General features: G+C 47.9%; 1 protein-coding gene across 2 annotated transcripts in view; it reads left to right on the top strand.

The window, feature by feature from the left end:
* The window catches only part of PRKCE (protein kinase C epsilon), a 470,124-nt gene that overhangs the window by 299,291 nt on the left and 145,862 nt on the right, over positions 1-24,971 (top strand). For both annotated transcript variants that reach the window (XM_024552856.4, XM_045189472.3), the window contains 6 exons: positions 873-907; positions 2,203-2,288; positions 6,368-6,497; positions 16,756-16,898; positions 19,301-19,397; positions 22,525-22,724. In XM_024552856.4, coding sequence (XP_024408624.2) covers positions 873-907; positions 2,203-2,288; positions 6,368-6,497; positions 16,756-16,898; positions 19,301-19,397; positions 22,525-22,724 — 691 coding nt within the window. The remainder of the gene's footprint in view (positions 1-872; positions 908-2,202; positions 2,289-6,367; positions 6,498-16,755; positions 16,899-19,300; positions 19,398-22,524; positions 22,725-24,971) is intronic.

Consider the following 24,971-nt stretch of genomic DNA (forward strand, 5'->3'; position numbering starts at 1 on the left):
TGAGGTTGACATGAAGATCCGAGGTGACACAGCTTGGAGCAAACTCCACCCAACTGAAGCAGAAACAGCACCCCACTCCCACCCACAGACAGGTCTCCGTCTCGGACCGACTCAGTCCTCTGACCTCCATTTCTGTATTTTGTTCACGAATGGCATGTTTGGAGGGAACAGGCTCTGAAAGCTGAGTGTTACAGTCAGGTCTCCTGTGAGCCCATGGCGAGCATCACTGGCCGCCTAGTCTGCTGAGGTGTAGCCCGCATGACTTCCAGTCCCTCCCACTGCGCTGGACTTTCGGGGAGCTCCCCCACAAGTTGTGGTTGGCGCACTGAGGACAGGGCTCAGGCCAGGCTGATCGGATTGTGTCTCTGCTGACCCTAAACTGGCCCCAGGAGACTATTCTGGCCACAGAAGGAACCTTTAATGTTGGCCTTCACCCGAATGGTACATTGAACTCCCAGTCCTGGCCACAGACTAACCTATAATCCTTGCTGGCTTCTGGAATGCCAGGGGAAGTGCCTGCCAGCTGCACCCCCTGCCATGATCACCCAAAAGGAGGGGCACGTTCGATTCTGGGGGCCTGCAGAGAGCAAGCAGGGTCTTCATGGCTTTCCAGAGCACTGCCGGTCCTGCCGGAATGGCTGTTTGTAAACCAAACCAAGCCCGGACACTGACCAAACCTTGCACTTCCTTCCCAGCGCTGGGGCTGCCCTTCTGAAGGAGCTGACTTAGGGCAGCCTGCAAGCGGGAGTGCAGTTACACTGCTAGGGAGACCCCGGCGTCCTTGGGGCTTCGTGGGCGGTGACCAGAATGGGGCGGCTTTGTGTGGTTTTGACCTACTAAAATTTCTAAACAGGCTGTATTCTTCTTTTCAGGGGTGTCATAGGAAAGCAGGGATACCAGTGTCAAGGTAAGAGGTACAGTGTGAACTGAATCCCGGGGGGCTCGAGGGGCCTCCCAGATCACTGATGCTACAGTTGTCCCAGGAGGTGTGTGCTGGGCTTGAGGACACTTAGAGTTTCTGCAGTTCCCTGCTCACGCTCCCTCTTTGAGGAGCAGAACCCTGTTTTCTTTGTCGCTGCTTGGCCCTGACTCCCACCCACACATGTGGGAGTGTATGTGTGGGAGACCCTTGAGGAACCACCCATCTCCAGGTGTCCCAGGGGCCTAGCTGTTTGTAGGTGGCACGCCCAGCTTTCCTGCTGAGACACATGCTCCAGTCCGAGGCTCTGTGAAGGTCCTGCTGGGCACTACACCTGACTCGGGGGTCCCGTCAGCGCCCTTGCTCTCTGGCTTCCTGGAGAAGCTCCCTCACTGCTCATTTTATTTACTCAGTGTCGCCGACAGTCCTTGCCAAGTCTCTTTCTTGTCTCTACTCTGGAGTCATTAGCTCTTAAACATTTAAACCTCACTTGAAGTTACTGAAGTTTGTTTTTTGCAGTTAATTGACTACAAAGGCAAGGTTAAGTTGTCCAGAATTGGAGGGGCGGGGGGTCTGTGACGTGCAGGGGCTTCTCTGTGGTTTGACCTGGGAGATCATTCCATCTCCTTGCTGAGCCACAGGTTAACTTGGGTCTCACCCCCAGGGGCTTGGGTAGCCCAATGTCCAAATCTTTTGGACTTTGCTGTGCATGCAAAACGTTTCTGGCTTCTTCAGCCACTTACTGCCCACACTGCCCATGATGCTGAAGACCGAGCTACAGGTCACTTCTTTTAGAGTTAGGACATCAAATGGAAATTTTTAAGTTTGGCATGTAAGGACACAACCAGGTCAAAAGCTTAAAAACTTCTTTGTCATGAAACACGCATTCTCCCACTGCGACCCTCCCACCACACCAGCGGCCCTGACGTGGCCCTGAGTGGGGCACACGGGGGCTGCAACACCTCTGACAGTGCTTCACGGAAGGGAGGTTGTTCCCTGACCATGGCATACAGGAGCAAGAAAACTGATCAGGACTCCTGGAACGAGAGAAAGCTGCTGATGCCCTAAAGATATAAATAGTTCATTCTTGTCCAGAGCAGTGAGGACACTACAATGGCTCTGATGGCAAAGGGGTTTGAAATGACGGCATGAAGGGCTTCCGATACCGGTGACAGAAGAGGCATGGCTGCCCTTGTCCCTTCACTGAAGCCTGATTAAATCTTGGGGTGGAACCTTCCTTCCCCCACTTGTTGCTCAGCCTTTCCGTGTTTTGCTGTTTGCAGTTTGCACTTGCGTGGTCCACAAGCGATGCCATGAGCTCATAATTACGAAGTGTGCTGGATTAAAGAAACAGGAAACTCCCGACGAGGTAAATATTTATAACATTGACATTCTGGGCTTTCTTCACTCCATCCTGCCCTCCACGGCCTCCTCCGTGGTCCCTAAGAAAAACCTTATCTCTCTGAGGTTCTATTGCTTTCTTCCTTGTGTTGATCAAAAGTTAAGGGAGTTGTCCAAAGCCTTCCGGCATGAGGCACAACCTACAGAATGAGCGTGGCTCAAAGTCGGTTTTACGTCTGTGGATACTCTGCCAAGAGCTAAAGCGCACAGGGAAAAATGTGAATTCTTTCATGCCATTATCTCATCGGAACAGGGAAGCGGCTAACTGGTGTGTCAAAGGGTCCACACCGCTCATAAACAGTGGGAGAGACACAACACGCAAGCAGAAACCTTATCTTTATGAGGTTATGGGGCAATGCAGTGGGATTGGCAAACCCAAGAAACAGTTAGGAGGCGGAAAGAACCATAAGAATAACAGCAGCCGACATTCATTGGGTACTTACCATGCCCTGATGTAAACACTTTATCATAAATTATTTAATCCCTTAGCAACCTTAATGCGATTGATGTTATTATCGTTTTACAACAGAGAGAATAGAGGCAAAGAGAGGTCAAGTTACCTTGCCCCAGATCACACAGCTAGTATGTGAAAGAGCCACGTTCGGACCCAGGTAGTCTGTTCCATGGTCTCAGCCCTTGACCATGGCACTGTGTGTTCTCTTAATCTTACAAACTAGTGTCAGACTGACTCTTAGGGAAGTTGCTAAGGGTAAAGAAGCAAGAAAATTCAACAGCAAAGCGAGGTTTCTCCTAACTGACCTTTTGGGAGAAGAGTGTGAGTGTCAGTGCAGGTGTTACCTATATTCACAATGCTCGGCGTCGAAGCCATGTTTTAACTCTCAGTGACACAGATACAGATGGCACGATCATAGGCCACCAGAACGGGGAGTCGGGGGGAACTTCTCTGGCTGGGCTTCCAACCAGGGGGATTTATAACTTGGCTTCCAGAAGGAGTGGCTTTCAGGGACCTACCAGCTTCTTAAAAATAATTCATCCAGTTGACATCTTGGCATCCAAATCATTTCCCATCTTTTATCTGCTTTGGCTTTCACACCGTCTCTGGAAAACAGCAAGAGACAAAGCTTAGATGGTACCTTCCATGTGTCTGAGGGGCAGGCAGCCCAGAGCAGCAAAGCTGCTTGCAGGGTTCCTACACTGGTGGGTGAAATTACAGGCCATCACCACCTCAGTCTCCTAATTCCTGGTCTAGGATCATGACCCAGAGTGTGTCGTTACCCTTGTTACTTGTACAAAGAAGTGAAAGAGGGACATGGCTTGCTTGCTGTCCGGTGTTATTCCTTCCCGTGGACATCCCCCTGAGCACTTACGGAGCACTTCCTGTGTGCCAGCTCTTGTGCCATGTCCCACGAGGCAGAGTAATCTCACGGGTTTCATGAGCTGTGAACCTCTGCAGGTTTCTAAAGCTCTTTCCCTCCTCCTTCAAGGGAAGAGTCCCAGAGGAGTGCGCAACATGCAGGGTAGGGGGTTTAAAGTGCATAGAACCCAGCGTAATCTGTGACCTGGTTCTGCCGCTCTCCCAACACAGCGAGCAGTGAAAAGAAGTTGCCAGTGAGCTACGTTCCCAGACTTGGCCTGTGTCCCAAGGGAGACAAATTGCCAGGGATTGAGGAAGAGGCCTTTGAGTTTCTTAGCTCCTCCTGGTGCTCCTGGAAGCCAGTCTCTGTGGGCGCTGGTGTGTCCCTGGGCCATCAGGGCGATGGATGTGCTCTCGGCAGGGTGTAACACTGCTGGGGACCAACCTTTGGTTAATCCTTTTGTGTAACTACCTGCAGTGTTATCCACATGCACACACACCTCATACATCGGCACATACAGACCCCAAACACACGTCACTCTAAGTGCCAAGCGTCTAATGTCTTCCAGTGAAAGGTGCTCTGCTGACGGGCCCCTTGGAACTCGTGCATCATGAGCCCTCGTCCAAGCACTTGCCCCTGTTGCGTGCGTGTGTGTGAGCACTTATGACTCATCCCCTCCCTGCACTCTCCAGGTGTGGTGACCAAGGAGTGTCCTCTGTGCCTCCTTCCTTCCTTCCTCCTTTCCTTCCTTCATTCCTTCTTTTTTTCAGTCTTTCAATTCTCTCTTGCTGCCCTTTCCTTCCTCCCTGTGTTCTCTTCGCTGGTCTCACTACTGTTTCCAAGCCGCACTCAGTAGGAATGGTGTGTCTGTCCCTCATCCGCTCTGACCCTGTGCCATGGGCTCCATCCTCCTCCTCCTCCCCCCACCTCTCATAGCATAGTGTCCTTAGTGCCCACAACTGGGGGCACACAGCTGTCCCGCCCCACACTGACCCTCCGAGTCACCTGGGACTCTTCCCCACCACTGCCCCTTCGCCTGTCATCCACATCCCTACGAGGCTGCTCCCGGGACCCCGCGAGCCTGTTCTCAGTGCAGGCCTGCCCCGTCCTCAGCATCCACAGGAATGGAGTGGGCACAGTGATCTCCAACAGCCTTGCGGTGTGCGGGCGGACGCAGAGTTGACATGACTAAGTGTACGAACAGGCACACCTCAGCAACGAAGCTGAGGAGGGGTGATCACTACTGTTTTAGTAATTCTGGGAATCTTGTACAAGGGCAAGACCCTAATTGGTAGCCCATGCATCTCAAGCCGGGGTCAGTAAACTTCTGGCCCAGGGGAAGGGTTGACCATTCCTTGTTGCTGGGTCATAGGGAACTCATGGTGGAGCGAGTGACCCTGAGTGCGTGTGTGCGTGCAGCATGCCTTGTGTTCAAGTCCACATCCACGGGAACGTCCGTGTCTATGTCTGTGTCTAGCTGTCATCCCCCTGCTTAGTCCCCCCCGGGGGGCCTTTTACTCACCAGTCAGCAGTGAGCCAAGGGCAGCTTCTTTGCTACCTGCTTTTCACTCCTTGGTTCCCGGAGTAACAAGAGCAACTTTCTCCCCAGCCCATGGGGGTCTTAGGTGATGGTCCCCTGCCTGTGTTGAAAGGGACCTGTCTTCTACGGCTCCACTAGAGACATAGGTGGAGAGTAGCTCCGTGGAGGGGCAAAAAGATGCAGAAAGGCAGCCCCTGCCGATGACCCCTGGCTTCTGTGGAATACTCGGTGTTTCCCACTTCTTCCGCCCTTGGTGTCTCCTCGACCCCACAATCCTGTGACATGGGGTGGGGTGGGGGCAATATCATCATTTGCCAGAGAAGGACTCTGAAGCCATAAGAAATCAGAAAACTGGCCTGAGACCTCATGGGTGGCTCGTAGCAGAACCAGGCCCACAGATCAGACACGTTCACTCCTCTTCCTCACCCCCTTCCCTCCATGTGCACCTGGTCCTTACCCTTTCAAATAATCAGTAAGTGGTAGCACACTGGTTAAAAGGCCTGCGCTCTGAATTTAGACTTGTGGGCATCAAATCCTGGCTCTGCCCTTCATCAGCTTATAGGCACATTTCTTAGTCTCCTTCCACCTTAATTTCCTCATCTGTAAACTCGGGCTGACGGCGGTGCCCACCCCGGAGGGTGGAGGTGAGGTTTCGCTGAGCTGGCGGTGCCTGCCCTGTGGTCAGCACCCACACCGTAGCGCCCTTAGTGGTCACCACTCTGTATGAGCAGTCTTCACTGCCATTATCGTTTGTCCTAATTGGCGCCCTTCAGGTGCCACAGCTGGGCTGGGTTTTCAGGATGTTTATAAAATTCCGTGTCCACAAAGTTGCCTAGGCGTGGCTTCTGTGAACACAGCAGCATTGAAAGCACATGGTGACAGCTCATTAATGGCCACGTGTGAGGTGCAAATTGAGTGTTGTGTGTCCTGAGAGGTAGAGGCTGGCAGTCCTGGTTGGGGCTACAGAGTGAAACAGGTGGCAGAACATGGGATAAGGACATCAGGAGGAAAGGCCCTGGGGCAGAAGGGGGGCTTTCTTCCCCTCATTTCTCAGGGCCGCTTTCAGAGCCAAGCTAGGGTCTGCCACCTGCAATGACTGTACCTTCTGCCAAGATGTGTAGAAGGTCCGGCGATAAGTTCTCCAGGGTGCACAGGAACTTGGCCATGACCCTGTGTTTTGCCATCCTGCAGGTGGGCTCCCAGCGGTTCAGCGTCAACATGCCTCACAAGTTCAGTATCCACAACTACAAGGTCCCCACGTTCTGTGACCACTGTGGGTCCCTGCTCTGGGGCCTCTTGCGGCAGGGTCTGCAGTGCAAAGGTAAGGAGCTCCGAGCCCCGCCTCACCCCTGTCACCCCACATCTGCGTGCCCATATGTCTCCTCTTCTTAAAAATCTTTGTCTGTTCTCATAGCCTCAAAAGCAGGTCCCAAGTTGGGCGATATGACTGAACACAAGCTCTTGTTGAGCCCTCGTCAGTTACTCTGTGTTTTTGTTAAACAATCTCTGTGCAGACACTGGTCAGGGGAACTCCACCAAGGGAACTCGGGGAGGACAGTGTGGCTGCCCCTTTTAAGATAGGTAACATGCTGGCGAGACAAGAGGAGTCTATAAAAGCATAGACAGTTTTAAGGAAGAGATGTATTGGACCAGAAGGGGAAAATGTTTTTGGAGTTAGGCACAGAAATAAGTGATCGATATTTTTCTGTCGCAATCCGTGGTTCAGAGTTTACTTTTGGAAGGAGCCATGCTAGAACGCTGTCACATAAGACATTTTGTTGATCCTTCCTAGGCTTGTGATATAGGTGATATTTCCCTGTATGCCCCCTGAGGGAACCGAGGCTCAGAGCCTAAGTAACTTGTTCATGTCACACAGCTTGTTAGCACAAGTAGGGCTTGAGCTGTGATCTTGGGTTCCTTCCTCTGTTTCCCGCTGACCTGCTCGTGCATTACCTTCTGCACAAACGGTTGTGCTGAGTGGCACGGGTAATAGCATATAATGTGGGGAGGTGAGAACGTACTCTGGGGGCCTAAACAGTGTCCAGTTCTGTAAGCTGGTCCATCCACTCACAGAGCTGGACAGCCGTGAACTCTAAGGCAGGAATATTGCATGGCTTTATTTAAAAACAGTGTTTTATTATTTGTACTTAATATATGAGTAAATTCCCATCATGAAAAAATTAGAAAAAGAGGTGAAGTATAAGAAGGAAAACCGAGGTCGTGAACAAATTGGTCATTGACAGGATCCCAATGGGAAATTGTCAAGATTGGAAATAAGGCAGTGTCTTCAGTGGGAGTAAAGAGGCGGATAATGGGTAGCTTACACAATACTAAAGAGTAATTAATTGCATGTGGTGACCAGGTCCCACTGGGAGGATGGTGACACCATTTGCTTGGATTGGGAGCACAGGAGAGGCTACAGGGCTGGAGGCAGATGTGGTGGAGTTGAGCCGGGGACATGTTGGCTTGATGTGCCTGTGGGAAATTTACGTGGGGCTCTCCAACTCCTGGACATTGTCATAGAAATTCTGGGGAGAGGTTAGACCAAGCATTTTGAGTTGTGATTTGTCATAGTGTAAGTAGTGAAAGCTACAGGGTAGGTGTCATCCCCAGGAGAAGTCCCTGAGTGTGAAGAGAGAAGCTAGAACCTTGGGGCTCAGGGGGAGGAGGGTTACCAGCATTCAAGGATGAGCCTGCAAAACACCAGGGGGAAGGACCTCAGAGGCAGGCGGAAAAGTGTGGAGAAATGGCACTGTGGAAGCCCAAAGGGTAGGGTACTAAAAAAAAATTAAGAAGGAAGCAATGCGTGGTGCCAGGTGCTTCCAAGAGGTTATTTAAGATAAGAAGGGAAACATGGGGTTGGATTTAACAACGAAGTGTCTCTAGTGACCTCAGCAGGAGCTGTCTTGGTGGGACAGAGGAGTGGAAGCCCAAATGCAGAGCTGAGTAGAGGATAGAGGGTATAGCATTTTCAGGATGTCATATATTAGGAAAAAGATGGTGGAAAAGGAGAGATTAGTGCTCTGAAGGGAGAAGGGACCATTGATACAGCAGGGGGACCAGGGAGAGGTGGGCCTTGGGGGAAGATGGAGGCTCCTCTTCCCAGTTGGAGGCAAAGCCTCAAGAGGAGACCTGGGCATAGATATGTTTGCTGTGTCCTGTCCAGGGTTGGAGTCCAGGAGGAAGAGGGAGTGCAAAGTGGTCATTGAAGTTCTGAGTCTGCCAAGGACAATGCAATGAGAGCTTCTATATTTTCTGAAATAGACCCTTTTTGAAGTTGAAGTGAGAAGTAGGGGTGTGGAAGGCATGAGGAGGGTGGTGAAGGCTGGAACTGGCCAAGGTGGGAACTGAGGACGGCCCGACCCAGGACAGGAGGAAGTGCTGACTGTTGACATGTCTGGTGTCCTGTGTCGGGTTCCCAGACATTCACGTGTCCCTTTCTAGTACTCTGACCCCCAATCCTGAACGAAACAGAGCCTGCCAGAATCCTTTTTGACATTAAATGACATTACAACAAAGGAAGAGTAAGAAACTAAAATGTGAAAAAACGTAATAATAGAGCAGGAACCTTGAATGTTTTCAGCAGAGGAGCCCTGGATGTCTGGAGTGTTGAGTAGAGCTGCTGGGAAGCACAGAGCCTGCTTTGGATGGGACTCAGATGAGGCCATGTCTGGTCTTAGTAAATATATTCATTATTGATCTATCTAGGGAATTCCAATGAAGATACCATTATCTCATAAATATTGATATTTTAAGAAAGCAACCCAGACACCCGGCTGTCGCTGCCAGGCTGTGGGTCCCTGGATGACCCTGGGAGAAGCAGGGCCCAGAGATGTCTATTCAGCGCTGTTTGGGCAGGAAATACTCTCACGCCTCTGCTCCAGTAAAGGATGGGAGAGTGAGGCTGCCTGCAGCAACGGTACCTGTGCACTGGAGCCCCGGGGAGCATGAGGGAGTCAGGCCACGCAGAGACCAGTGGCAAAGGCATCCAGAATTCTGGCCCCTTGCTCTTCTGTTATCCTGGCTCGGCCATGTCCCCTTGCTGCTTTCCTACTCCTATGCCCCTCCCTCTTTTCCTCCCCCCTTTTTTCCTCCCCGTTCCCTCTCAATAACTATATTGTTTAGAACAGTTTTAGGTTCACGGCAGAAAGTACAGACGTTTTGCATATACCCCCTGCCTCCCCATGCACTGAACTTCCCCACCATCGACATCCCCCACCAGAGTGCATTTATTACAGCTGAACTACACGGACACATTAGAATCATCCAATGTCCACAGTTCGTGTTGGGACTCACTCTTGCTGGACGTTCAGCGTGTTTTGACAAATGTGTAATGACATGTACCCACCCATATAGCATCGTCCAGAGTACTTTCCCTGTCCCCAAGTCCCATGGGTTTACCTCTCTTTTGATTCTTTCTCAACCTCTAGTGTTTTTGCCCCTGTAGTCACTCACCTGTAGAGAGGGTCATGGCCAGAAGAGGCCAGCATGGGCTGCCAGAGCAGGGGCTCTTCCTGCCGGGATCTACTGCTATGATTGAAAGGAAAATAAATCAACACTTAGGGACCCCCATCATGTGTGGAGTATTTCATCTGAGGAATACTGGGGAGCAGGAAGTTGGCCAGTCCCAGTCTCTGGAAAGCTTTGAACGACATCTCCAGTGTGATCAGGACTCGCAGTTCCCTACCCGGTGACACTTGGTGCCCAGTGTGACCCTATAGAATGACCCCTTGACCCTCCGTTTCTCGCCTCTGCCTGGGCCTCTGCACTCAGTCACTCTGTCAACCTCCCTCACACAGTTGCACAATTTCCCGGTCACAAATGTTTGTTCGCAGTTTCCAAGAATGGCATGGCTGACTGTATAACCTGTTTTGAAATCACACCATTGCCCTGATGTGCCCCGCAGGGCCAGATCACCCTAACATAAGCTTCTGAGGGTCTCCTGGGCCCGCCTCTCTCCCTCGGCACGGCCTTGTGATTGTTCTCAGAAAGCTGTCTGCTTGCTTTGGAAGAACTCCCGGCAGTCTGACCTGCCTCATTGCCATCCTGGCTCTAACCTCAGCTGTGAAAAGGGTGCAGACACAGAACCAAACTGCAGGCCAGGGTGCCCGAGCCCCGCTCTGCCTCGAGGACGTCACTGCTGCTGCAGCGCCACCCGGCGCAAGGGAGAAGCTCAACAAATGTGCGATGCAAAATTGGGCGGGGCTAGAGTGCTGATCCTCCTTTCCAAAGAGCCCCAGCAAGGCCGCTCTGTTTCTTCCCAGCACAGTTCATCCCTGCAAAAGCAGCTGAAAATGAACAATAAGAGGCAGCCTAAGCGTCAAGTGGCAGGCCAGCAGTTGTGATGGGGTGAGGAGGGTGGGAATTTGGGTGGGTTCTTGGGCCCCTGTTACTGGGCCCAAGTGAGCGTCAGGTTCCTTTGGGTTCCAGCTGGCACATCCGTTTGGTTTTACTGCCTCCCGCTGGCACCCTCCTGCCTCCAGGAGCCCCGTTGTGGCTGCCCGAATTACCCAAGTTCCCCATCTTCAGCCAGCTTTGTCCTTTTTGTTTCCAGAATCTTAAAAGCACTTTCAGAGTCAGCCTCATGTCATTGGGACTTTTTTTTTTTTTTTTACAAATTAGGAGAACTACACAGCTCACCCAGGAAAATAACAGTTTTTAAAACTAAAAAAAGTGAAGTTCTCTAAGACCATTTCTATTTTGCTAACCTGCCAGCCCAAGCTAATTGTTAGAACAAGTCCAGATTTTCAACACCAGGGGGCACCAGTGGCTAAATTATGTGCACAAGCTGACCCTGGTAAGAAATTGCCTCAATTCCCGTGATCCTTTCTGTTGCCTAAGGAGAAGAAGAGGACGCTCTGGGGGTGGTGGGCAGGTGCAGGGAGAGTGAACTGAGTATCAAGGGTAGCTGTCGAGAGGGGAGTAGGGCAGAGAGTTCAGAACACAGTGCTGTGGCCCGGAGTACAGGAGGGGTCTGTGGATTATCGGGCATCATTGGCAACACTCAGTTAATCCAGTCGGCACCGTGGCCAAGTTTGAGCGGATTTTCTCATTTGTTTATATTTTCTGAGAAAGCCCCTTTCTACCAGCACACCCACCCCACACCTCCACTTGTGCTTCTATAGGCATCTTCAGCTGAACTCTCCAAGTCTGGGTTGGAGGCCAGGAGGTGGTATCTGAGCTGTCCCTCCCTCCAGGCCAGTGACCAGGCCACACAAGACAGCAGAAGGTCTGGCCATGCTGCCTGGTTTCATTCCAGAAACAGGGGTGTGTGTGTGTTTAATAGACGAAGTTTTACACAGTTTTAGATTCACAGCAGCACTGAAGGGAAGGCATAGAAATTTTTCCTCCTACTACTCCAGCCCCACAACATACAGCCTTCCCCACCAGCAGCTTCCCCCACCACCCCCCCCCAGAGTGGTACACTGGTTATCAGCAGTTAGCCTCCACTGAGGCTTCATTATCACTCAGTTCACATTCACAGTCAGTCCCGGTGGTGTACACTTCATGAGTTTGGGCACACGTGCAGTGAATGGCAGGAACCCACCACTGTAGTATCATACAGAGTAGTTCCATGCCCTAAAAATCCCCTGTGCTGAGTCTGTTCATCCCCGCCCCTCGCGTAACCCCTGGCAACCACTGATCCTCTCCCTGTCTGTGTGGTTTCACTTTTCCAGAAGGGCATGTAATTGGAACCATAGAATATATAGAGTATATTGGTTTCTTTCACTTAGTAACATGCCTTTAAGTTTCCCTTGTCTTAATAGCTGACTTATTTTTAGTGCTGAACAACACATTCCATTGTCTGAATGCACCACAGTTTTCCCAGTCATCTACTGAAGGACCTCTAGGTTGCTTACACATTTTGGCAATTAGGAATAAAACTGCTGTAAACATCCGTGTGCATGCTTTTGCGTGGAAGTAAGTTTTCTACTCATTTAGATAAATACCAGGAGTGTGACTGCTGGATCGTATGCTGAAACTGTGTTTAGTTTTATATGAAACTGCCAAACTGTCTTCCAAAGCACGTGTACCGTTGGGCATTCCCACCAGCACCGAATGAGAGTTCCTGGTGCTCCGCATCCGTCCTCACCTACGGTTTGGTGTCAGTGTGGTGGAGTTGGGCCATGCTAGCAGTGCGTAGTGGAGCTTGCTGTTTTCACTTGCAGTTTCCTAGTGACGTGTGATGTTGAGTGGCATCTTACGTGCTTGTGTGGCATCTGTACCTTTCCTTTGGTGAGGTTTCTGCTCAGGTCTGTTGCCCATCTTTTAAATTGGATTGTTCATTTTCTGATTATTGACTTGTAAGCATTCTTTGTATGTTGTGGAAAAACAGTTTTTTATCAGCGTTGAATACGATGTTGTAGGGTTTTGTAGATATTCTTTTTCTACTTGAGGAAATTACCCTCTATTTCTTGGCTGCTGAGAGATTTTACCATGAATGGGTTTTATCAAATGCTTTTTTTCTGCATCTGATGATAGGATCATTTGATTTTTCATCTTTAGCCTGTTGATGTGATGAATTACATTAATTGATTTTCAAATGTTGAACTATCCTTGTCCAGCTGGCACAGATTCCATTTGGTCATGATGTCTATTTCTTTTTATACATTTTGGATTCAATTTGCTAATACTTTGTTGAGGGTTTTTACCTGTAAATTAATGAGAGATATTGGTCTATAGTTGTCATTTCTTGTAATGTTGATTGGTTTCTTGTAATGATGGCCTTATGAAAAATTAGGAAATGATCTCTCAGTTTTCACCTTCTAGAAGATACTGTAGATAACTGGTATGATTTTTTTCTTAAATATTTGATAGAATTTACTAGTGAACCCATCTGTACCTGATGCTGTCTTGTAAAATTATTAATTACTGATTAAGTTTCTTAGATATTGGACTTTCACATTGTCTATTTCTTGTGTGAGTTTTAGCAGATTATGTCTTTCAAGGATGCTTTTGCTTTATCCTGCTAATAAGTTGTATTTCCGTTTTCAATCAGTTCAAAATATTTTAAAATTTCTCTTGAGTTTTCCTCCTTGACCCATGGGTTATTTAGCTATGTGTTACGTAATTTCCTAGTATTTGGGGATTTTCCAACCATCTTTCTATTATTGATTTCTAATTTAATTCCACTGTAACCTGAGAACAGATATTGTATGATTTCCATCCTTTCAGATTTGTTGGGGTGTGTTTTATGGGTCAGAATATGGTCTGTCTTGGTAAATGTCCCAGGTGATGTTGGGAAACACATTTGTTCTGCTGATGGGTGAGTAGTCAGTACATATAGTAATCACTTATATCCAATAGATGAATGGTGCCATTGACTTCAACTACGTCTTTACTGATTTTCTGCCTTCTGGGTCTGTTCATTTCTGATAGAGGGGCATGGAAGTCTCAAATCATAGTAATAGATTCGTATTTTCCTTGCAGTCTTTTTTTTTTTTTCCTTTCTGTATTCCCATGCTGTTTTTAGGTGCGTACACATTAAGGGTTTAATGAGAAATGGCCCCTTTATCATTATGTAATGCCCTTTGTTATCCCTGCTAACATTCCTTGCTCTGAAGCCTTCTCTGTGTGAAATTAATGTAGCTACTCTGGCTTTTCTTAAAGTTAGTGTTAGCGTGGTGTATCTTTCTCCATACCTTTGATTTTAATCTATGAATGTCTTATAATTCAAGTACACTTAATCTTACAGTGTCTTATAATTCAAGTACATTTCTTGTAAACAACATAGAGTTGCATCTTATTTTTTGTCTATTCTGACAATCTCTTTTAATTGTATTTAGACCAATAATATTTAACGTGATTATTGATAGAGTTGAATTAATATCTATATTTTTGCTACTGTTTTCTATTGGATGCCTTTGTTCTTTGTCTCTATTTTTGTCACTCATTCTTTCTGCCTTTTGTGGCTTCAGTTGAATAGATTATATGATTCCATTTTCTCTTTTCTTAGCATATTAATTATTCTTTTTTTACGTATTTCAGTGGCTGCCCTAGAGTTTGCAGTGTATTCAGTACATTTACAATCAGTCCAGTGCACTTTCAAGTAACACTGGACTGTGTTACGGGCAGTGCAAGGGGCTCATCATAACGACGTAACCTGACTTCCTTTCTCTCACTCCTCGTATCCTTGCTGCCATTCATGTCACTTACACATAAGCACATATGTTTACATGTGTGATCTATATAAGTACACATAATCAAGTTCCCTGTTGCAATTATTATTTTGAAAAACTGATATATACTTGATGAATTAAGAAAAGAAAAACCCTTTTTATTATAATGTCACTTATTCCTTCATCGGCGGTCTTCCTTTCTTTATGTAGAGCTGAGTTTCTGACCTACCTCATTTCCTTCTCTCTGAAGAATCCCTTTGAACATTTTTTGCAAGGCAGGCCTACTGGCAACAAATTTCCTCAATTTTTGTCTGAGAAAGTCTTTATTTCTCCTTCACTTTTGAAAGATAATTTCACAGGGCACAAAATTCTACATTGGTGGGTTTTTTTCCTCTAAATATTTCCTTTGTTTTCCTTTTAAATATTTCACTTCACTCTCTTCTTGCTTGCATGGTTTCAGAGACGGCAGGTGTCATTTTTGTCTTTACTCCTCTGCAGGAAACTTCCTTCTCGCTGCTTTTAAAATTATTTTTATCTTTGATTTTTTGCAGCTCACATATGACATGCCTAGGTGTAGGTTTTTATTTATTTATTTTTTTCATTTATCCTGTTTGATAGTATTCCTGGATCTGTGCTTTGGTGTCTGACATGAATTCAAGGACAATCTCGGTCATTTTTGCTTCTAATTTCTCTTCTGTTCCTTTCTCTTTCATCTCCTTCCAGTATTTCCATAACAGATAGGTTATATCTTCTGTAGTTGCCCCCACAGTTCCTAGGTATTCTGTTCCTTTTTTTCAGTCTTTTTTCTCTTCTTTGTGGAAGTTTCTGTTGCCATAACTTAAAGTTCAAAGGTTCTTTCCTTGGCTATGTCCATGGTGTTAACGGGCCTACCAATGGCATTCTTCATATCTGCTACAGTGGTTTTGCTCTCTAGCATTTCCTTTTGATTCTCTTTTAGAATTCCAGTCTCTCTGCTTACATTGCCCATCTGTCTTTACGTGCTATCTACTTTATTGTTCAGAGTCCTTAGCACATTAATTGTTTTCATTAATGTGCTAAGTAATGTAGTTGTTTTAGATTCCTAGTCTGATCATTCCAGCATCCCTGCCATAGCTGGTTCGGGTTTTGTTGCTTGATCTGTCTCTTCAAATAATGTTTTTTGCCATTTAGTATGCCTTATAACTTTTTTCTTGGTAGCCAGACATGAGGTACTAGTTAATAGGAGCTGCAGCACATAGGCCTTTAGGACTGTGGTGGTAGGGTGTGGGGAAGGGACACGTTCTATGGTCCCGTGATTAGGTCTGTCTTCCCGTGAGCCTGTGCCTCTGGACTGTGAACTTGCCAAGTTCAGGCTTTTCTCCCCTGTTGGGTGGGACAGGACGGCTAGAGCAGGCTGGCATTGGGGATTTTTCCTCCCCTAAATTGGTTAGGCTCTGGTAAAACCATCGCAGTTTAGGCTCTGGAGTGCTCTGGTGTATCTCAAATGGTTCCTTTATCCCTCCTGCTGGCAGAGCAGCGATTTTTCCCCTCAGTGTTCACTATGAGAACCTGGTTGAACTCCCAGAGGTAGAACTCACAAAAGTGTGGGATCTGCCTAGAGTTTCGGACCCTCAGACTTGTCCTCTCTGAGACTCCAGCAATTGGCCCATGCCAATTCAGATTTTCCTCTGCTGGCCCTGGTTCCCGCACAGGTTGCCCCCGGGCAGTTTCTGTCCCAGTAGGTTGTGATTCACAGTAGTCGCCTGTCTCTCCCATTTGGGGGGCAGCGTTTTGCCCTGTGACCTTACTTCTCTGATAAATCCAAGAAGAGGTGTTGATTTTTCAGTCTGTTCAGTTTTTACTTGTTAGGACAGAGTAATTACGTCTAAGCTGCTTACGTGCTGGACTGGAAACCAGAATAGTTTGTTTCCTCTTGATGCCCCATACCGAGGACAGCTAAGTGATGCGGGCCAAATGAAGACATTCAAGCATGGCCTTTGTTATGTTGAAATTGGATTTTAGATTTGAAAAGTGCCTCCGGAGTTCACTTCATTCAGTCTCCTCATTTTCAGATGAGCATCTTAATAGGCGGTGTTCAGGGCATTCCTCTCTGGGTGATAATCCCCTCTCAGCAGAGGAGTAGAATAGACCGTATACATGTGACCCCTTTGGGTTCACAATCCACATGAACTTTCCTTCAGATAAACCAATTAAGTTCTTCTACAGTCAGTGTTCTGTCCCCTGAAAGGAAATTTAAGTGTGACATTTCTTTAATTGATAAACAGTGGTTATCCATGTGTGGTAGTTTGATGGACGATTTTAGTTCTCTGTGATAGGATGGTGGGAGATTTTTATTTTCCTCTTCCTGCCTTTTCCAAACCCTATCAAATGAATATGTAGTACTTTTACCATCAGAAAAAAATCAGATATGATTTTAGGCCATGAACATTGTTAAAATTTCTTCTTCGTGTCTCCTTACAGTCTGCAAGATGAATGTTCACCGACGTTGCGAGACCAACGTGGCTCCCAACTGTGGGGTGGACGCCAGGGGAATTGCCAAAGTCCTGGCTGACCTTGGCGTCACTCCAGACAAAATCACCAACAGTGGCCAGAGGAGGAAAAAGGTAATGGGCTACTCGGTGGGGTTCCGGGAGCTCTCTGTGGCCAGCACCTCTGTGCTGGCTTCCTGCCAGGGTTTGGGAGGGAGGTCACAAGATTGCTGGGGATGAGACACTACATTCAAAACAGCATGTGCTTAAAAGAAAAAAAAAAAGAGGTCAGGCAGGCAGGCAGGTAACATTAAAGTCTCCTTCAGTTCCCGAAGTGGAGGGAAAACAAAGCAAGTTGGAACTCCCTCTAGAGAAGCAGGGCAGTTCTAGGCAAGGAAGAGGCTTATCTGCCTCCAGAACCAGCATGAAAGCCGTGCCTGTTTGAACTTTGCCTCTGGGATCACTGCAATGAGGTTACATGGACGAAGGGCTGGAACCACATTCTTTTCTAGGGAGCAAGCCAAGATTTGTGATAGTGCCAGCACTCCGCTGCCCAAGGGATATTGTCAGTGCCCCTGACATGAGACATCTGGGCTGCTCTGTGGAGACCAAAGCCCTGTGTCTAGCCACGTGACACTCTGAACATCAGTAGGAAGAGAGATCCATTTGCAAAAATGTTGTTTTGGTAAGTCAGGGCCCACAGACGTAAACAGAGGGGAAAGGTATCTATGGCATTTTGTTTGAAGGCCCTTCTTATCCTTGGCTGCTAATCTAGAAAATGTCAGCGGTCTCTGAAAAAAACAAGTTATGACAAAATCAGAACCGAGTTCACCGGGCCAGAAATCCTGGTGGAGGTAGCTGGGCAGGGGCCCTCATTGCCCAGTACCGGGCATCCCAAGTTTTAGCTGGAAAAGTAAATCTAGCTCTGGGTGCCCCTACAATCATGACTCCTAAATGCTTCTGAATGTCGCCCGGCAACGCCTTCTGAAGGGCTCTGCCTTTCCCTTCTCGTTTTAGAAACTACCACGCCTTTTGCCCGGTGCCTCTCAGAAGCGCCTTCTCCATTGAATGGGAAGATGGAGATTGTTTTCATTTTCTTAAACCGTTTCTTCTCTACCTTCCCAATAAACAGAGCTGTTTTACAAGGGTTGCAGGGGGAAAAAGTCTCTTTTTCTGGTTAACTGTGAGATTCTGTGCTTCAGTGGCTCTTCTCAGCTCTGTACATCCCACTGGTGGAAACAGGACTTATGTTATTGACCCAAGGCATTGAAATTGCAAGCAGAAGATCAGCACCCAAGAGTTCCAGGGCCCCCCTGATGAGGCTGGTTATGTAAACACCGTGTGACGACAACATTGGACACACACACATTGAGGAGTTCTAGACAGAGCCATTTTCAGATGACTTTTTTTTTCCTTGCTAGAGGTGCACTGAGATAGAATCTTTATTGTCGTGAAACATTTCAAAGAGAACTCAGTACCTGGCTGGCCTCCCCTCCATATTTACATGGGTTATAATGCCAGTAGCCAGGCACCAACTATCTATCTTGGATTTGGAACTTGGTGGTAAGAAGCCAACATGAGAAATTGAGGAAGAAGCAGAGTAAAAGACTAAGGGAGTTCAGCCCTGCTATTTTTATTGCTGCAATGCTTCTGATGCAAAAGCTGGAGAAAACCAAGGGAACCACACAGAAGCTCAACTTAGTATGAGAGGATGGCAGGCAGGTGCCCGTGGTCAGAAGCTAAAAGGGCCCCCATGCAGGAGTGTCAGGCTTGCTGGAGCCTTCATTCCCTTCATATTGCCCCTTGCAAGTAGTCAGTCTGTCGTCCAGAAAGGGCGTGCGCACACAGCTGGCAGACCAAGAGCAGGCGTGCTTGTGGTCTCTTAGTCCAAACCTCTGGCTTCAGTGGGAACGTAAAATGGATATGCCAGCAGTTGTGGAGAAAATAGAGTTCAATGGGAATGTTCTGTTAAACTTTGCCAAAAAATATCAATACATCTGAGAGCATTTGCTGAGCGTCTGTTATGTGTATCATTTTGTGTAAGTTAGCAGGGGCAATGTCAGTACATTCCCGGATAGAGTTTTGCCTTCGAAAAACCCATAGTCGACCTAAGTAGCGAGCCCTACACAGTATACACATACAGATATTATTGACTGAAGCCGAACAAGATAAAGAGCAAATGCCAAACTGGTGTTGGAGACAGTAGGCGTCACACTGGGTGAGGGAACTTGCATTGTGTGGACAGGCAAAGGAGGTTTTGCGGAAGGGGTTATGGTTGAGTTTTGCTTTAAAAGATCAGTTGTGTTTGGGCAAAATAAAAATTGAACAGACTGAAGTCTTTTGTTCTCTTTTCTTTAATTGGCAAATGAACCCTCGAGGCTGTGCTTTCAGACGGTCAGTTCGGCAAGTGTTACTGTGCACCAGGAGCTCCTTTGGTGCTCAGCATGGAATCTTGACGCTTTTGACCTCAGGGAAACTCACCACCCTCCTTTCTGATGCCTCTCCCCCACTGCCCCTTTCTCTCTCCCTCTCTCTAGCTCATTGCTGGTGCTGAGTCCCCACAGCCTGCTTCTGGAAGCTCACCTTCTGAGGAAGATCGGTCCAAGTCAGCACCCACCTCCCCTTGTGACCAGGGTGAGACCCTCAGATTTGCTTCTTTACCTCTGAGCTTGGTTGTTGGTCATTTCAAAGGGCTGAGACCTCTCTACTCAAGAATGACCTTGTGTTAGCCCAAGCAGCCAGCGGCCCTGGAAAGTCTTGGGACACACTCTCCCTGTTGACTCATGAGCTGTTCTTTCACTCTACAAGGCTTTCTTGAGGGCAGGGCACTAAATGCCTCTCTGCCTTTAATCCCTTCCAGGCCAGAGCAAGAGAGGAGAGCACGTGATGCTGTTGTTCTTTCTTTTTCCTGGTTCTGAGTGTAGGAGAGGGAGGGGGTGCAGCCCCTTCTCTTACCGCTCTGCCCCAATGTCTACCGCAGGCCTGACAGCACCACTCAGCTGAGTTTGATTTCCTTCCCCCCAGCTCTAATTATCACATCCAAAGACTGAGATCAGGGCAGGTGGGTGGGGGGACAGGACTACATTGAGGAAGAGACTGTCAGAGGTGGGCGGGAAGCCAGCTCTGAGCCTTACTCCCCCTAAAGCTCAGCTCAGGCTGTCTCCTTCTTGCCTGATTCTGCAAGCAAGAATGGTGAGGCCGAGTGGGGACTTACACATGTAAAACCTTCCCCTCTGGTGACCATAGCCAGAGGTCACTGGGAGGGAAGTATGCCCCTGCAGAACAGAGCTAGTCATCATTGCATTATAGTGCCTGGACTTGTTTGTGGCCCCTTTTGTAGTCATCGTTCGAATTTTATGCTCACACCAAGTCTGTGCTGGTGTTCCTTACTGATCCCATGTTACTGGGTGGAAGTGGAAGGTCAGAGAATTGAAAAGGTTTGTTCAAAGGTCAGGGTCTACGCCAGGGATGGGGGCAAGACTGTACCCCTCCTAGCCTAGGGACCCCACACTCAGAATCTGTGCCACCAAACCCTCCTTGGAGATCGTCACTGTGACCCCGCTCTTCTTACCCAGGAGAGAATAAAACAGCTGCAGGGGCAGTGTGCCAGCCCCGAGGCCACAAAATAATTGGTCTGAGTCTCTCTTTGTGCTGCTCTGATTAATTTCTGCACATTTGTATCATGCATCACTCCGAAATAGGCTTACCCCATTTGTAAGTTATCTGATGATGCTGTGTGACCCCCAGACCAACAGGTATTGCCCTGGACCAGTGTGGGTGTTTCCATGTCTCCCTTTTTAATGCTGAGACCCCCTTTGAGACCTTCAGGGAGATGGAGTCATGTGGTAAAGAGACCCTCAGTAAGAGGGAGGTGACCAGGTTTCTAGGCCTGGCCCCTGCCCAGTGTGCTGTCCAGCCTTGGCTGGGCTCAGTACCTCCCGGGGCCTTGCTCTGGCCCCGGTGAATGCAGGTACCAGTATTACCCAGCAGTGATGTGAGTACAGGTGGCTGTGAAAGCCCTCTGAGAAAGACGTGGCATTATTACAGAACAGTGACATTTCTCTGTCCTCTGTTGTAAGGACACGTAGACATTTAAAGAAAATGCATTTGATAACTTGCCTTGGAAACTGAGACTTTTTGCTCTATGCTGAGACTAAAAGTTGCACTTAGGTAAGAGTATGTGGTAGGAAACTGCTGTAGGGTCAGCAGCTCCCCTGACCCCTCCCCTCCTCAGGGGAGCCCAACACCAGGTCTAAGAAAGATCTCCAGGTTCCTTGCGTGAGTCTCGCAGGCCTCTGCTTCTGGAAAGAAGCTGAAGATCTCTGTGTCAAATGGCATCTGATCACTTGTGTCTGACTCTGATTCCTAAGGGTTAAACGTCAGTGCTCCCCTTCTGTAATCCCAGCTTTGTTCACAAGTGTCTCAGAATTGCTTTGTGCTCAAGATACCCATTTCTATTGGGTTGGCCAAAAAGTTTAGTATTTTTCTTTAAGGCGGCCCTAGTAGTGCCTTAATTGTCTTTAACTTCATTCAAACCAATTTTGTTAGATTGTATTGTGACAGCTGTCATATCAGTGCGCATTTTTTTAAAAAATCAAAATTGGTGAATTTTTGTGTAGCCATTTTATATTGAAGATGGAAGAAAATACTCAACATTTTCAGCATACTTTGCTTTATGTTTCAAGAAAGGTAAAAACATAACTAAAACACAGAAAAAGATTTGTGCAGTGTATGGAAAAGGTGCTGTGACTGATTGAACATGTCAAAATTGGTTTGTGAAGTTTTGAGCTGGAGATTTGTCGCAGGACGATGCTCCACAGTTGGGTAGACCAGTTGAAGTTGATAGTGATCAAATTGAGACGTTAATTGACAATCGACGTTATACCACTCAGGAGATAGCCAACATACTCAAAATATCCAAATCAATAAAGTTATTAGTAAAAATGAAATATGTGTCTTTTCTCTTATGGAAAAAAATCATGCGGACTTTTTGGCCAACCCATAGACAGAGGAGTGTGGTCTTGATGAATTAATAGCTAACAGTGAAGTCCCTCAAAGGGAAAAGGTCAAAGGATCATCCAGCATCATCCCCGCCGGGGAGTTCTGCTCTCATACTCCAGAGGAGACAGGACCGTCTCACCTTTGTGAAATTATACTGAGGAATCCCAGCCCCATCTGAGTTAAATTTGCACCATGTCACTTGGGAAGCAATTCTTTGGTTAATGATCCGCTCCTTGCTCATTTTGTTAAATAACCTTGCATCAGATGGGTATTTAGAGTAAACCCAGCAACAAAGCCAAGTAAAGTCCTTTAGAAAGTGAAATAATTTTCCTACCAAGATGACAGTTCTCGCTTAATCTCTGATCTTCAAAGGAAACTCAAAGGTTACCCATTGCCTTTGGAACCACAAGGTTCTGGAGGGAAGGCAGCGATTCTTGCACTAACCGAGAATAATTGAATAGGCTACTAGCCTACGGGGGCTTTCAGAGAGCTTTCGGGGTCCTGGTCTAAGCAGAAGGAGTTGGTTGGTGGGCCGTGTCCCCCTCCTCTTTGCATGCCTAGACCCTGCTGTTCACTAGGTACCAGTAAACGTGTGTAGAGCAAATCAAGGAACTAAAGGGATGCCATACTGGATTGGTTGCTACAAAGAGCAAAAAAGAGGGTTGCGAGCTCTTGGGGGTGAAATTCTGAATTTTGAGTCCTCGTGGGAAGGGCTCGTGAGGTGGGCACTAATGCATTCTCTTGTCACCCTTGGCCCTAGAATTAAAAGAACTTGAAAACAACATCCGGAAGGCCCTGTCGTTTGACAACCGAGGGGAGGAGCACAGGGCGGCAGCATCTATGGATGGCCAGCTGGCGAGCCCGGGCGAGAACGGTGAAGTCCGGCCAGGCCAGGCCAAGCGCTTGGGCCTGGACGAGTTCAACTTCATCAAAGTGTTGGGCAAAGGCAGCTTTGGCAAGGTCTGTGGGCTGTGTGGGTGGAACCCTGTGGCATCTGCCCCCTCGTTTGTTTGATGTAAGACTAAGTGATGAACTTTCCACCCGGTCTTATTATGTTTTCCTCACTTATTAAGTAAAAGTGGCCTGAGGTCAAGCACATCGGAGCCGGGGTTCTGCTCTTAACTGGCTGTGGGACTTTTGTGGAGGCATTTTATCTCTTTGGGATTCAGTGTATCCTGCTTGTCAAGTGGGGACAGGTAGCAAGCGACCTGATGGGTAAGAAAGCACTCTGAAGGTGTACATTGCTTTACATGTGCTTGGCATTTCATCATCAACACGAGTAATATTACGTTTCTTCCCTCCTGCAGAGTCATCTGAAATTCTGGTTTTAATTCATTACAGAGACTTAGAAATGAACTCTAGAATCTCTGCCCTCGTTGAGCTCAGAGCTCAAAACAAATCATAGAGTGTACTACTTTGGGAATCAACTATTGTGTAACTGACTTTTCTGACGCTTACTAAATGTTTTGTTTATCCTCTGCTTGTGGCAAGAGGGTGGGGTCACCACCTCCTATCTTGGATCAGGGTCCTCTGCCCACAGCACCGTTCTCCCCGTCCTGCTCCCCACAGAGACGGGCACAGTGGTGTGCTGCGTGGAGGCAGAGCGTGTTCAAATAAAGCACTCATGGCCGTTAGCCACCATTCTGAAGGTGCGGTGAGATGGAACAGTAAGTCGTGTTCATTTCAGCAAAAAGATAGAAGGGCAGAGAGCCTAGGAAGCTGGTTAACATTTCAGCTGTGATCCCTGATGATTCCATGCCTCTTTGGCTCATAGCAAAGCCACACCTGGGAGTGGATGGGCGTTGTCTTTCCAGGACCTCCCAGAGCAGACCAGCCCTGCCTCTGGGAGCTCCTGGAGGGGCTGGGCATGGAGTCACATGTGCTCACGTGTCAGCCTGTGAGTCAGGAGGCTTGCTGATGGACAAGCCTCCTGTCTCCACCCCACTCCAAAGAGAACAGCTTTGTGAAGCCCCCAGGGTACAGGGCCAGGTTGCTGGCCCATCTCGCTGGCCCCATCTCAGTCTGAGATCAATGCTTCAGGAAGGTGACTGGGGTTACTTGAATGGCAAAGGCTGAAGTAATCACATTCTTTAGAGACTGGCTACATGAGAAGCAGACCCCAGTCCTCTGAAAGGTGTCACTCTAGCATGTGAGCAGGTTTTACTGTGAGTAAGATTCTGGGGAAACTGGCAGCCTCAAAGTCTCCAGGTTTCCATATGGTGTAGGTAGGCAGGATGGGGACTGGATGACTCTGGAGCATTTTAGATGTTTTTCTCAGGAAAAACCACCATCAAAGTGAGCCAGTTTTAAGGAGTTTGTATTGTATGTGGGCAACTACAGGTCTTCAGGTTAACATCCTGAATTCCCTGACTGAGCTGAGTTACTGCTCTTTAGTTCTCACAACTTATCCTGGACCTGTACTGAGGAGTAGTTATTGAATGGGAGAAAGGCTGCTCACGTTGTCACAGAAACAACCCCCATCCCTGGGTCTTTTTTTACTCTAGGTTCTTTATGCCCACCACTGTATTCAGGACGGTGGCTTTCAGTGCCAGAGTTTGGCAAAAAGGAAGGGAATTATTTAATTAAAAGTTATACAGGTTTAGAATAACGGCAGAATTCTGCCATTAAATCTCACTCCCTTTAGAAATGAAGATACACCCAAAAACACACAGTCCTGCCCGCCCCCTTTGCCCAGTTGGGCCAGTCTCAGCATGCCAGCCAGAAGTTCCATCCTCCAGGAGAAAAAAACGGAAGTCCACAGCTTACTTCTCCTGGTTCCTCCCAGTGATCCATGCTTGGCTGGGCAGGCCTCCTGTGGTCCCCAGCACCATCAGCTATGTTGCAGCGGTCTCCAGTTCTTAAAACAAAACCATGTGGCACCTCCTCATGTCCCACCTGCAAGAGTCCTATCACCCCTTATGACCCACATGGTCCTGCAAGGGTCCCGCTTTGTCCCACATGTGGCTGACCTTTTTGTTTAAATCCCAAACCAGAACTTCCTCTGTAACCCCATTTCCAACTCTTCCCACAATTGGTGTCACCGCTAGCTCTCCCGTATTCTCTGCTTTTCTTGGCTGCCATAGTCCAGGCAGGCGTGGTCCCCAGGCATAGAAGCCACCTCCAAGCTGCATCACATCACAGGTTACAGTCACACCCATCTCCCTGGCTCTGCGTAGGCACAGGTTTTAATATTACCAAAACACTGGC

This window comes from Desmodus rotundus, chromosome 5 (genome assembly GCF_022682495.2).
Source record: "Desmodus rotundus isolate HL8 chromosome 5, HLdesRot8A.1, whole genome shotgun sequence".
Lineage (NCBI taxonomy): Eukaryota > Metazoa > Chordata > Mammalia > Chiroptera > Phyllostomidae > Desmodus > Desmodus rotundus.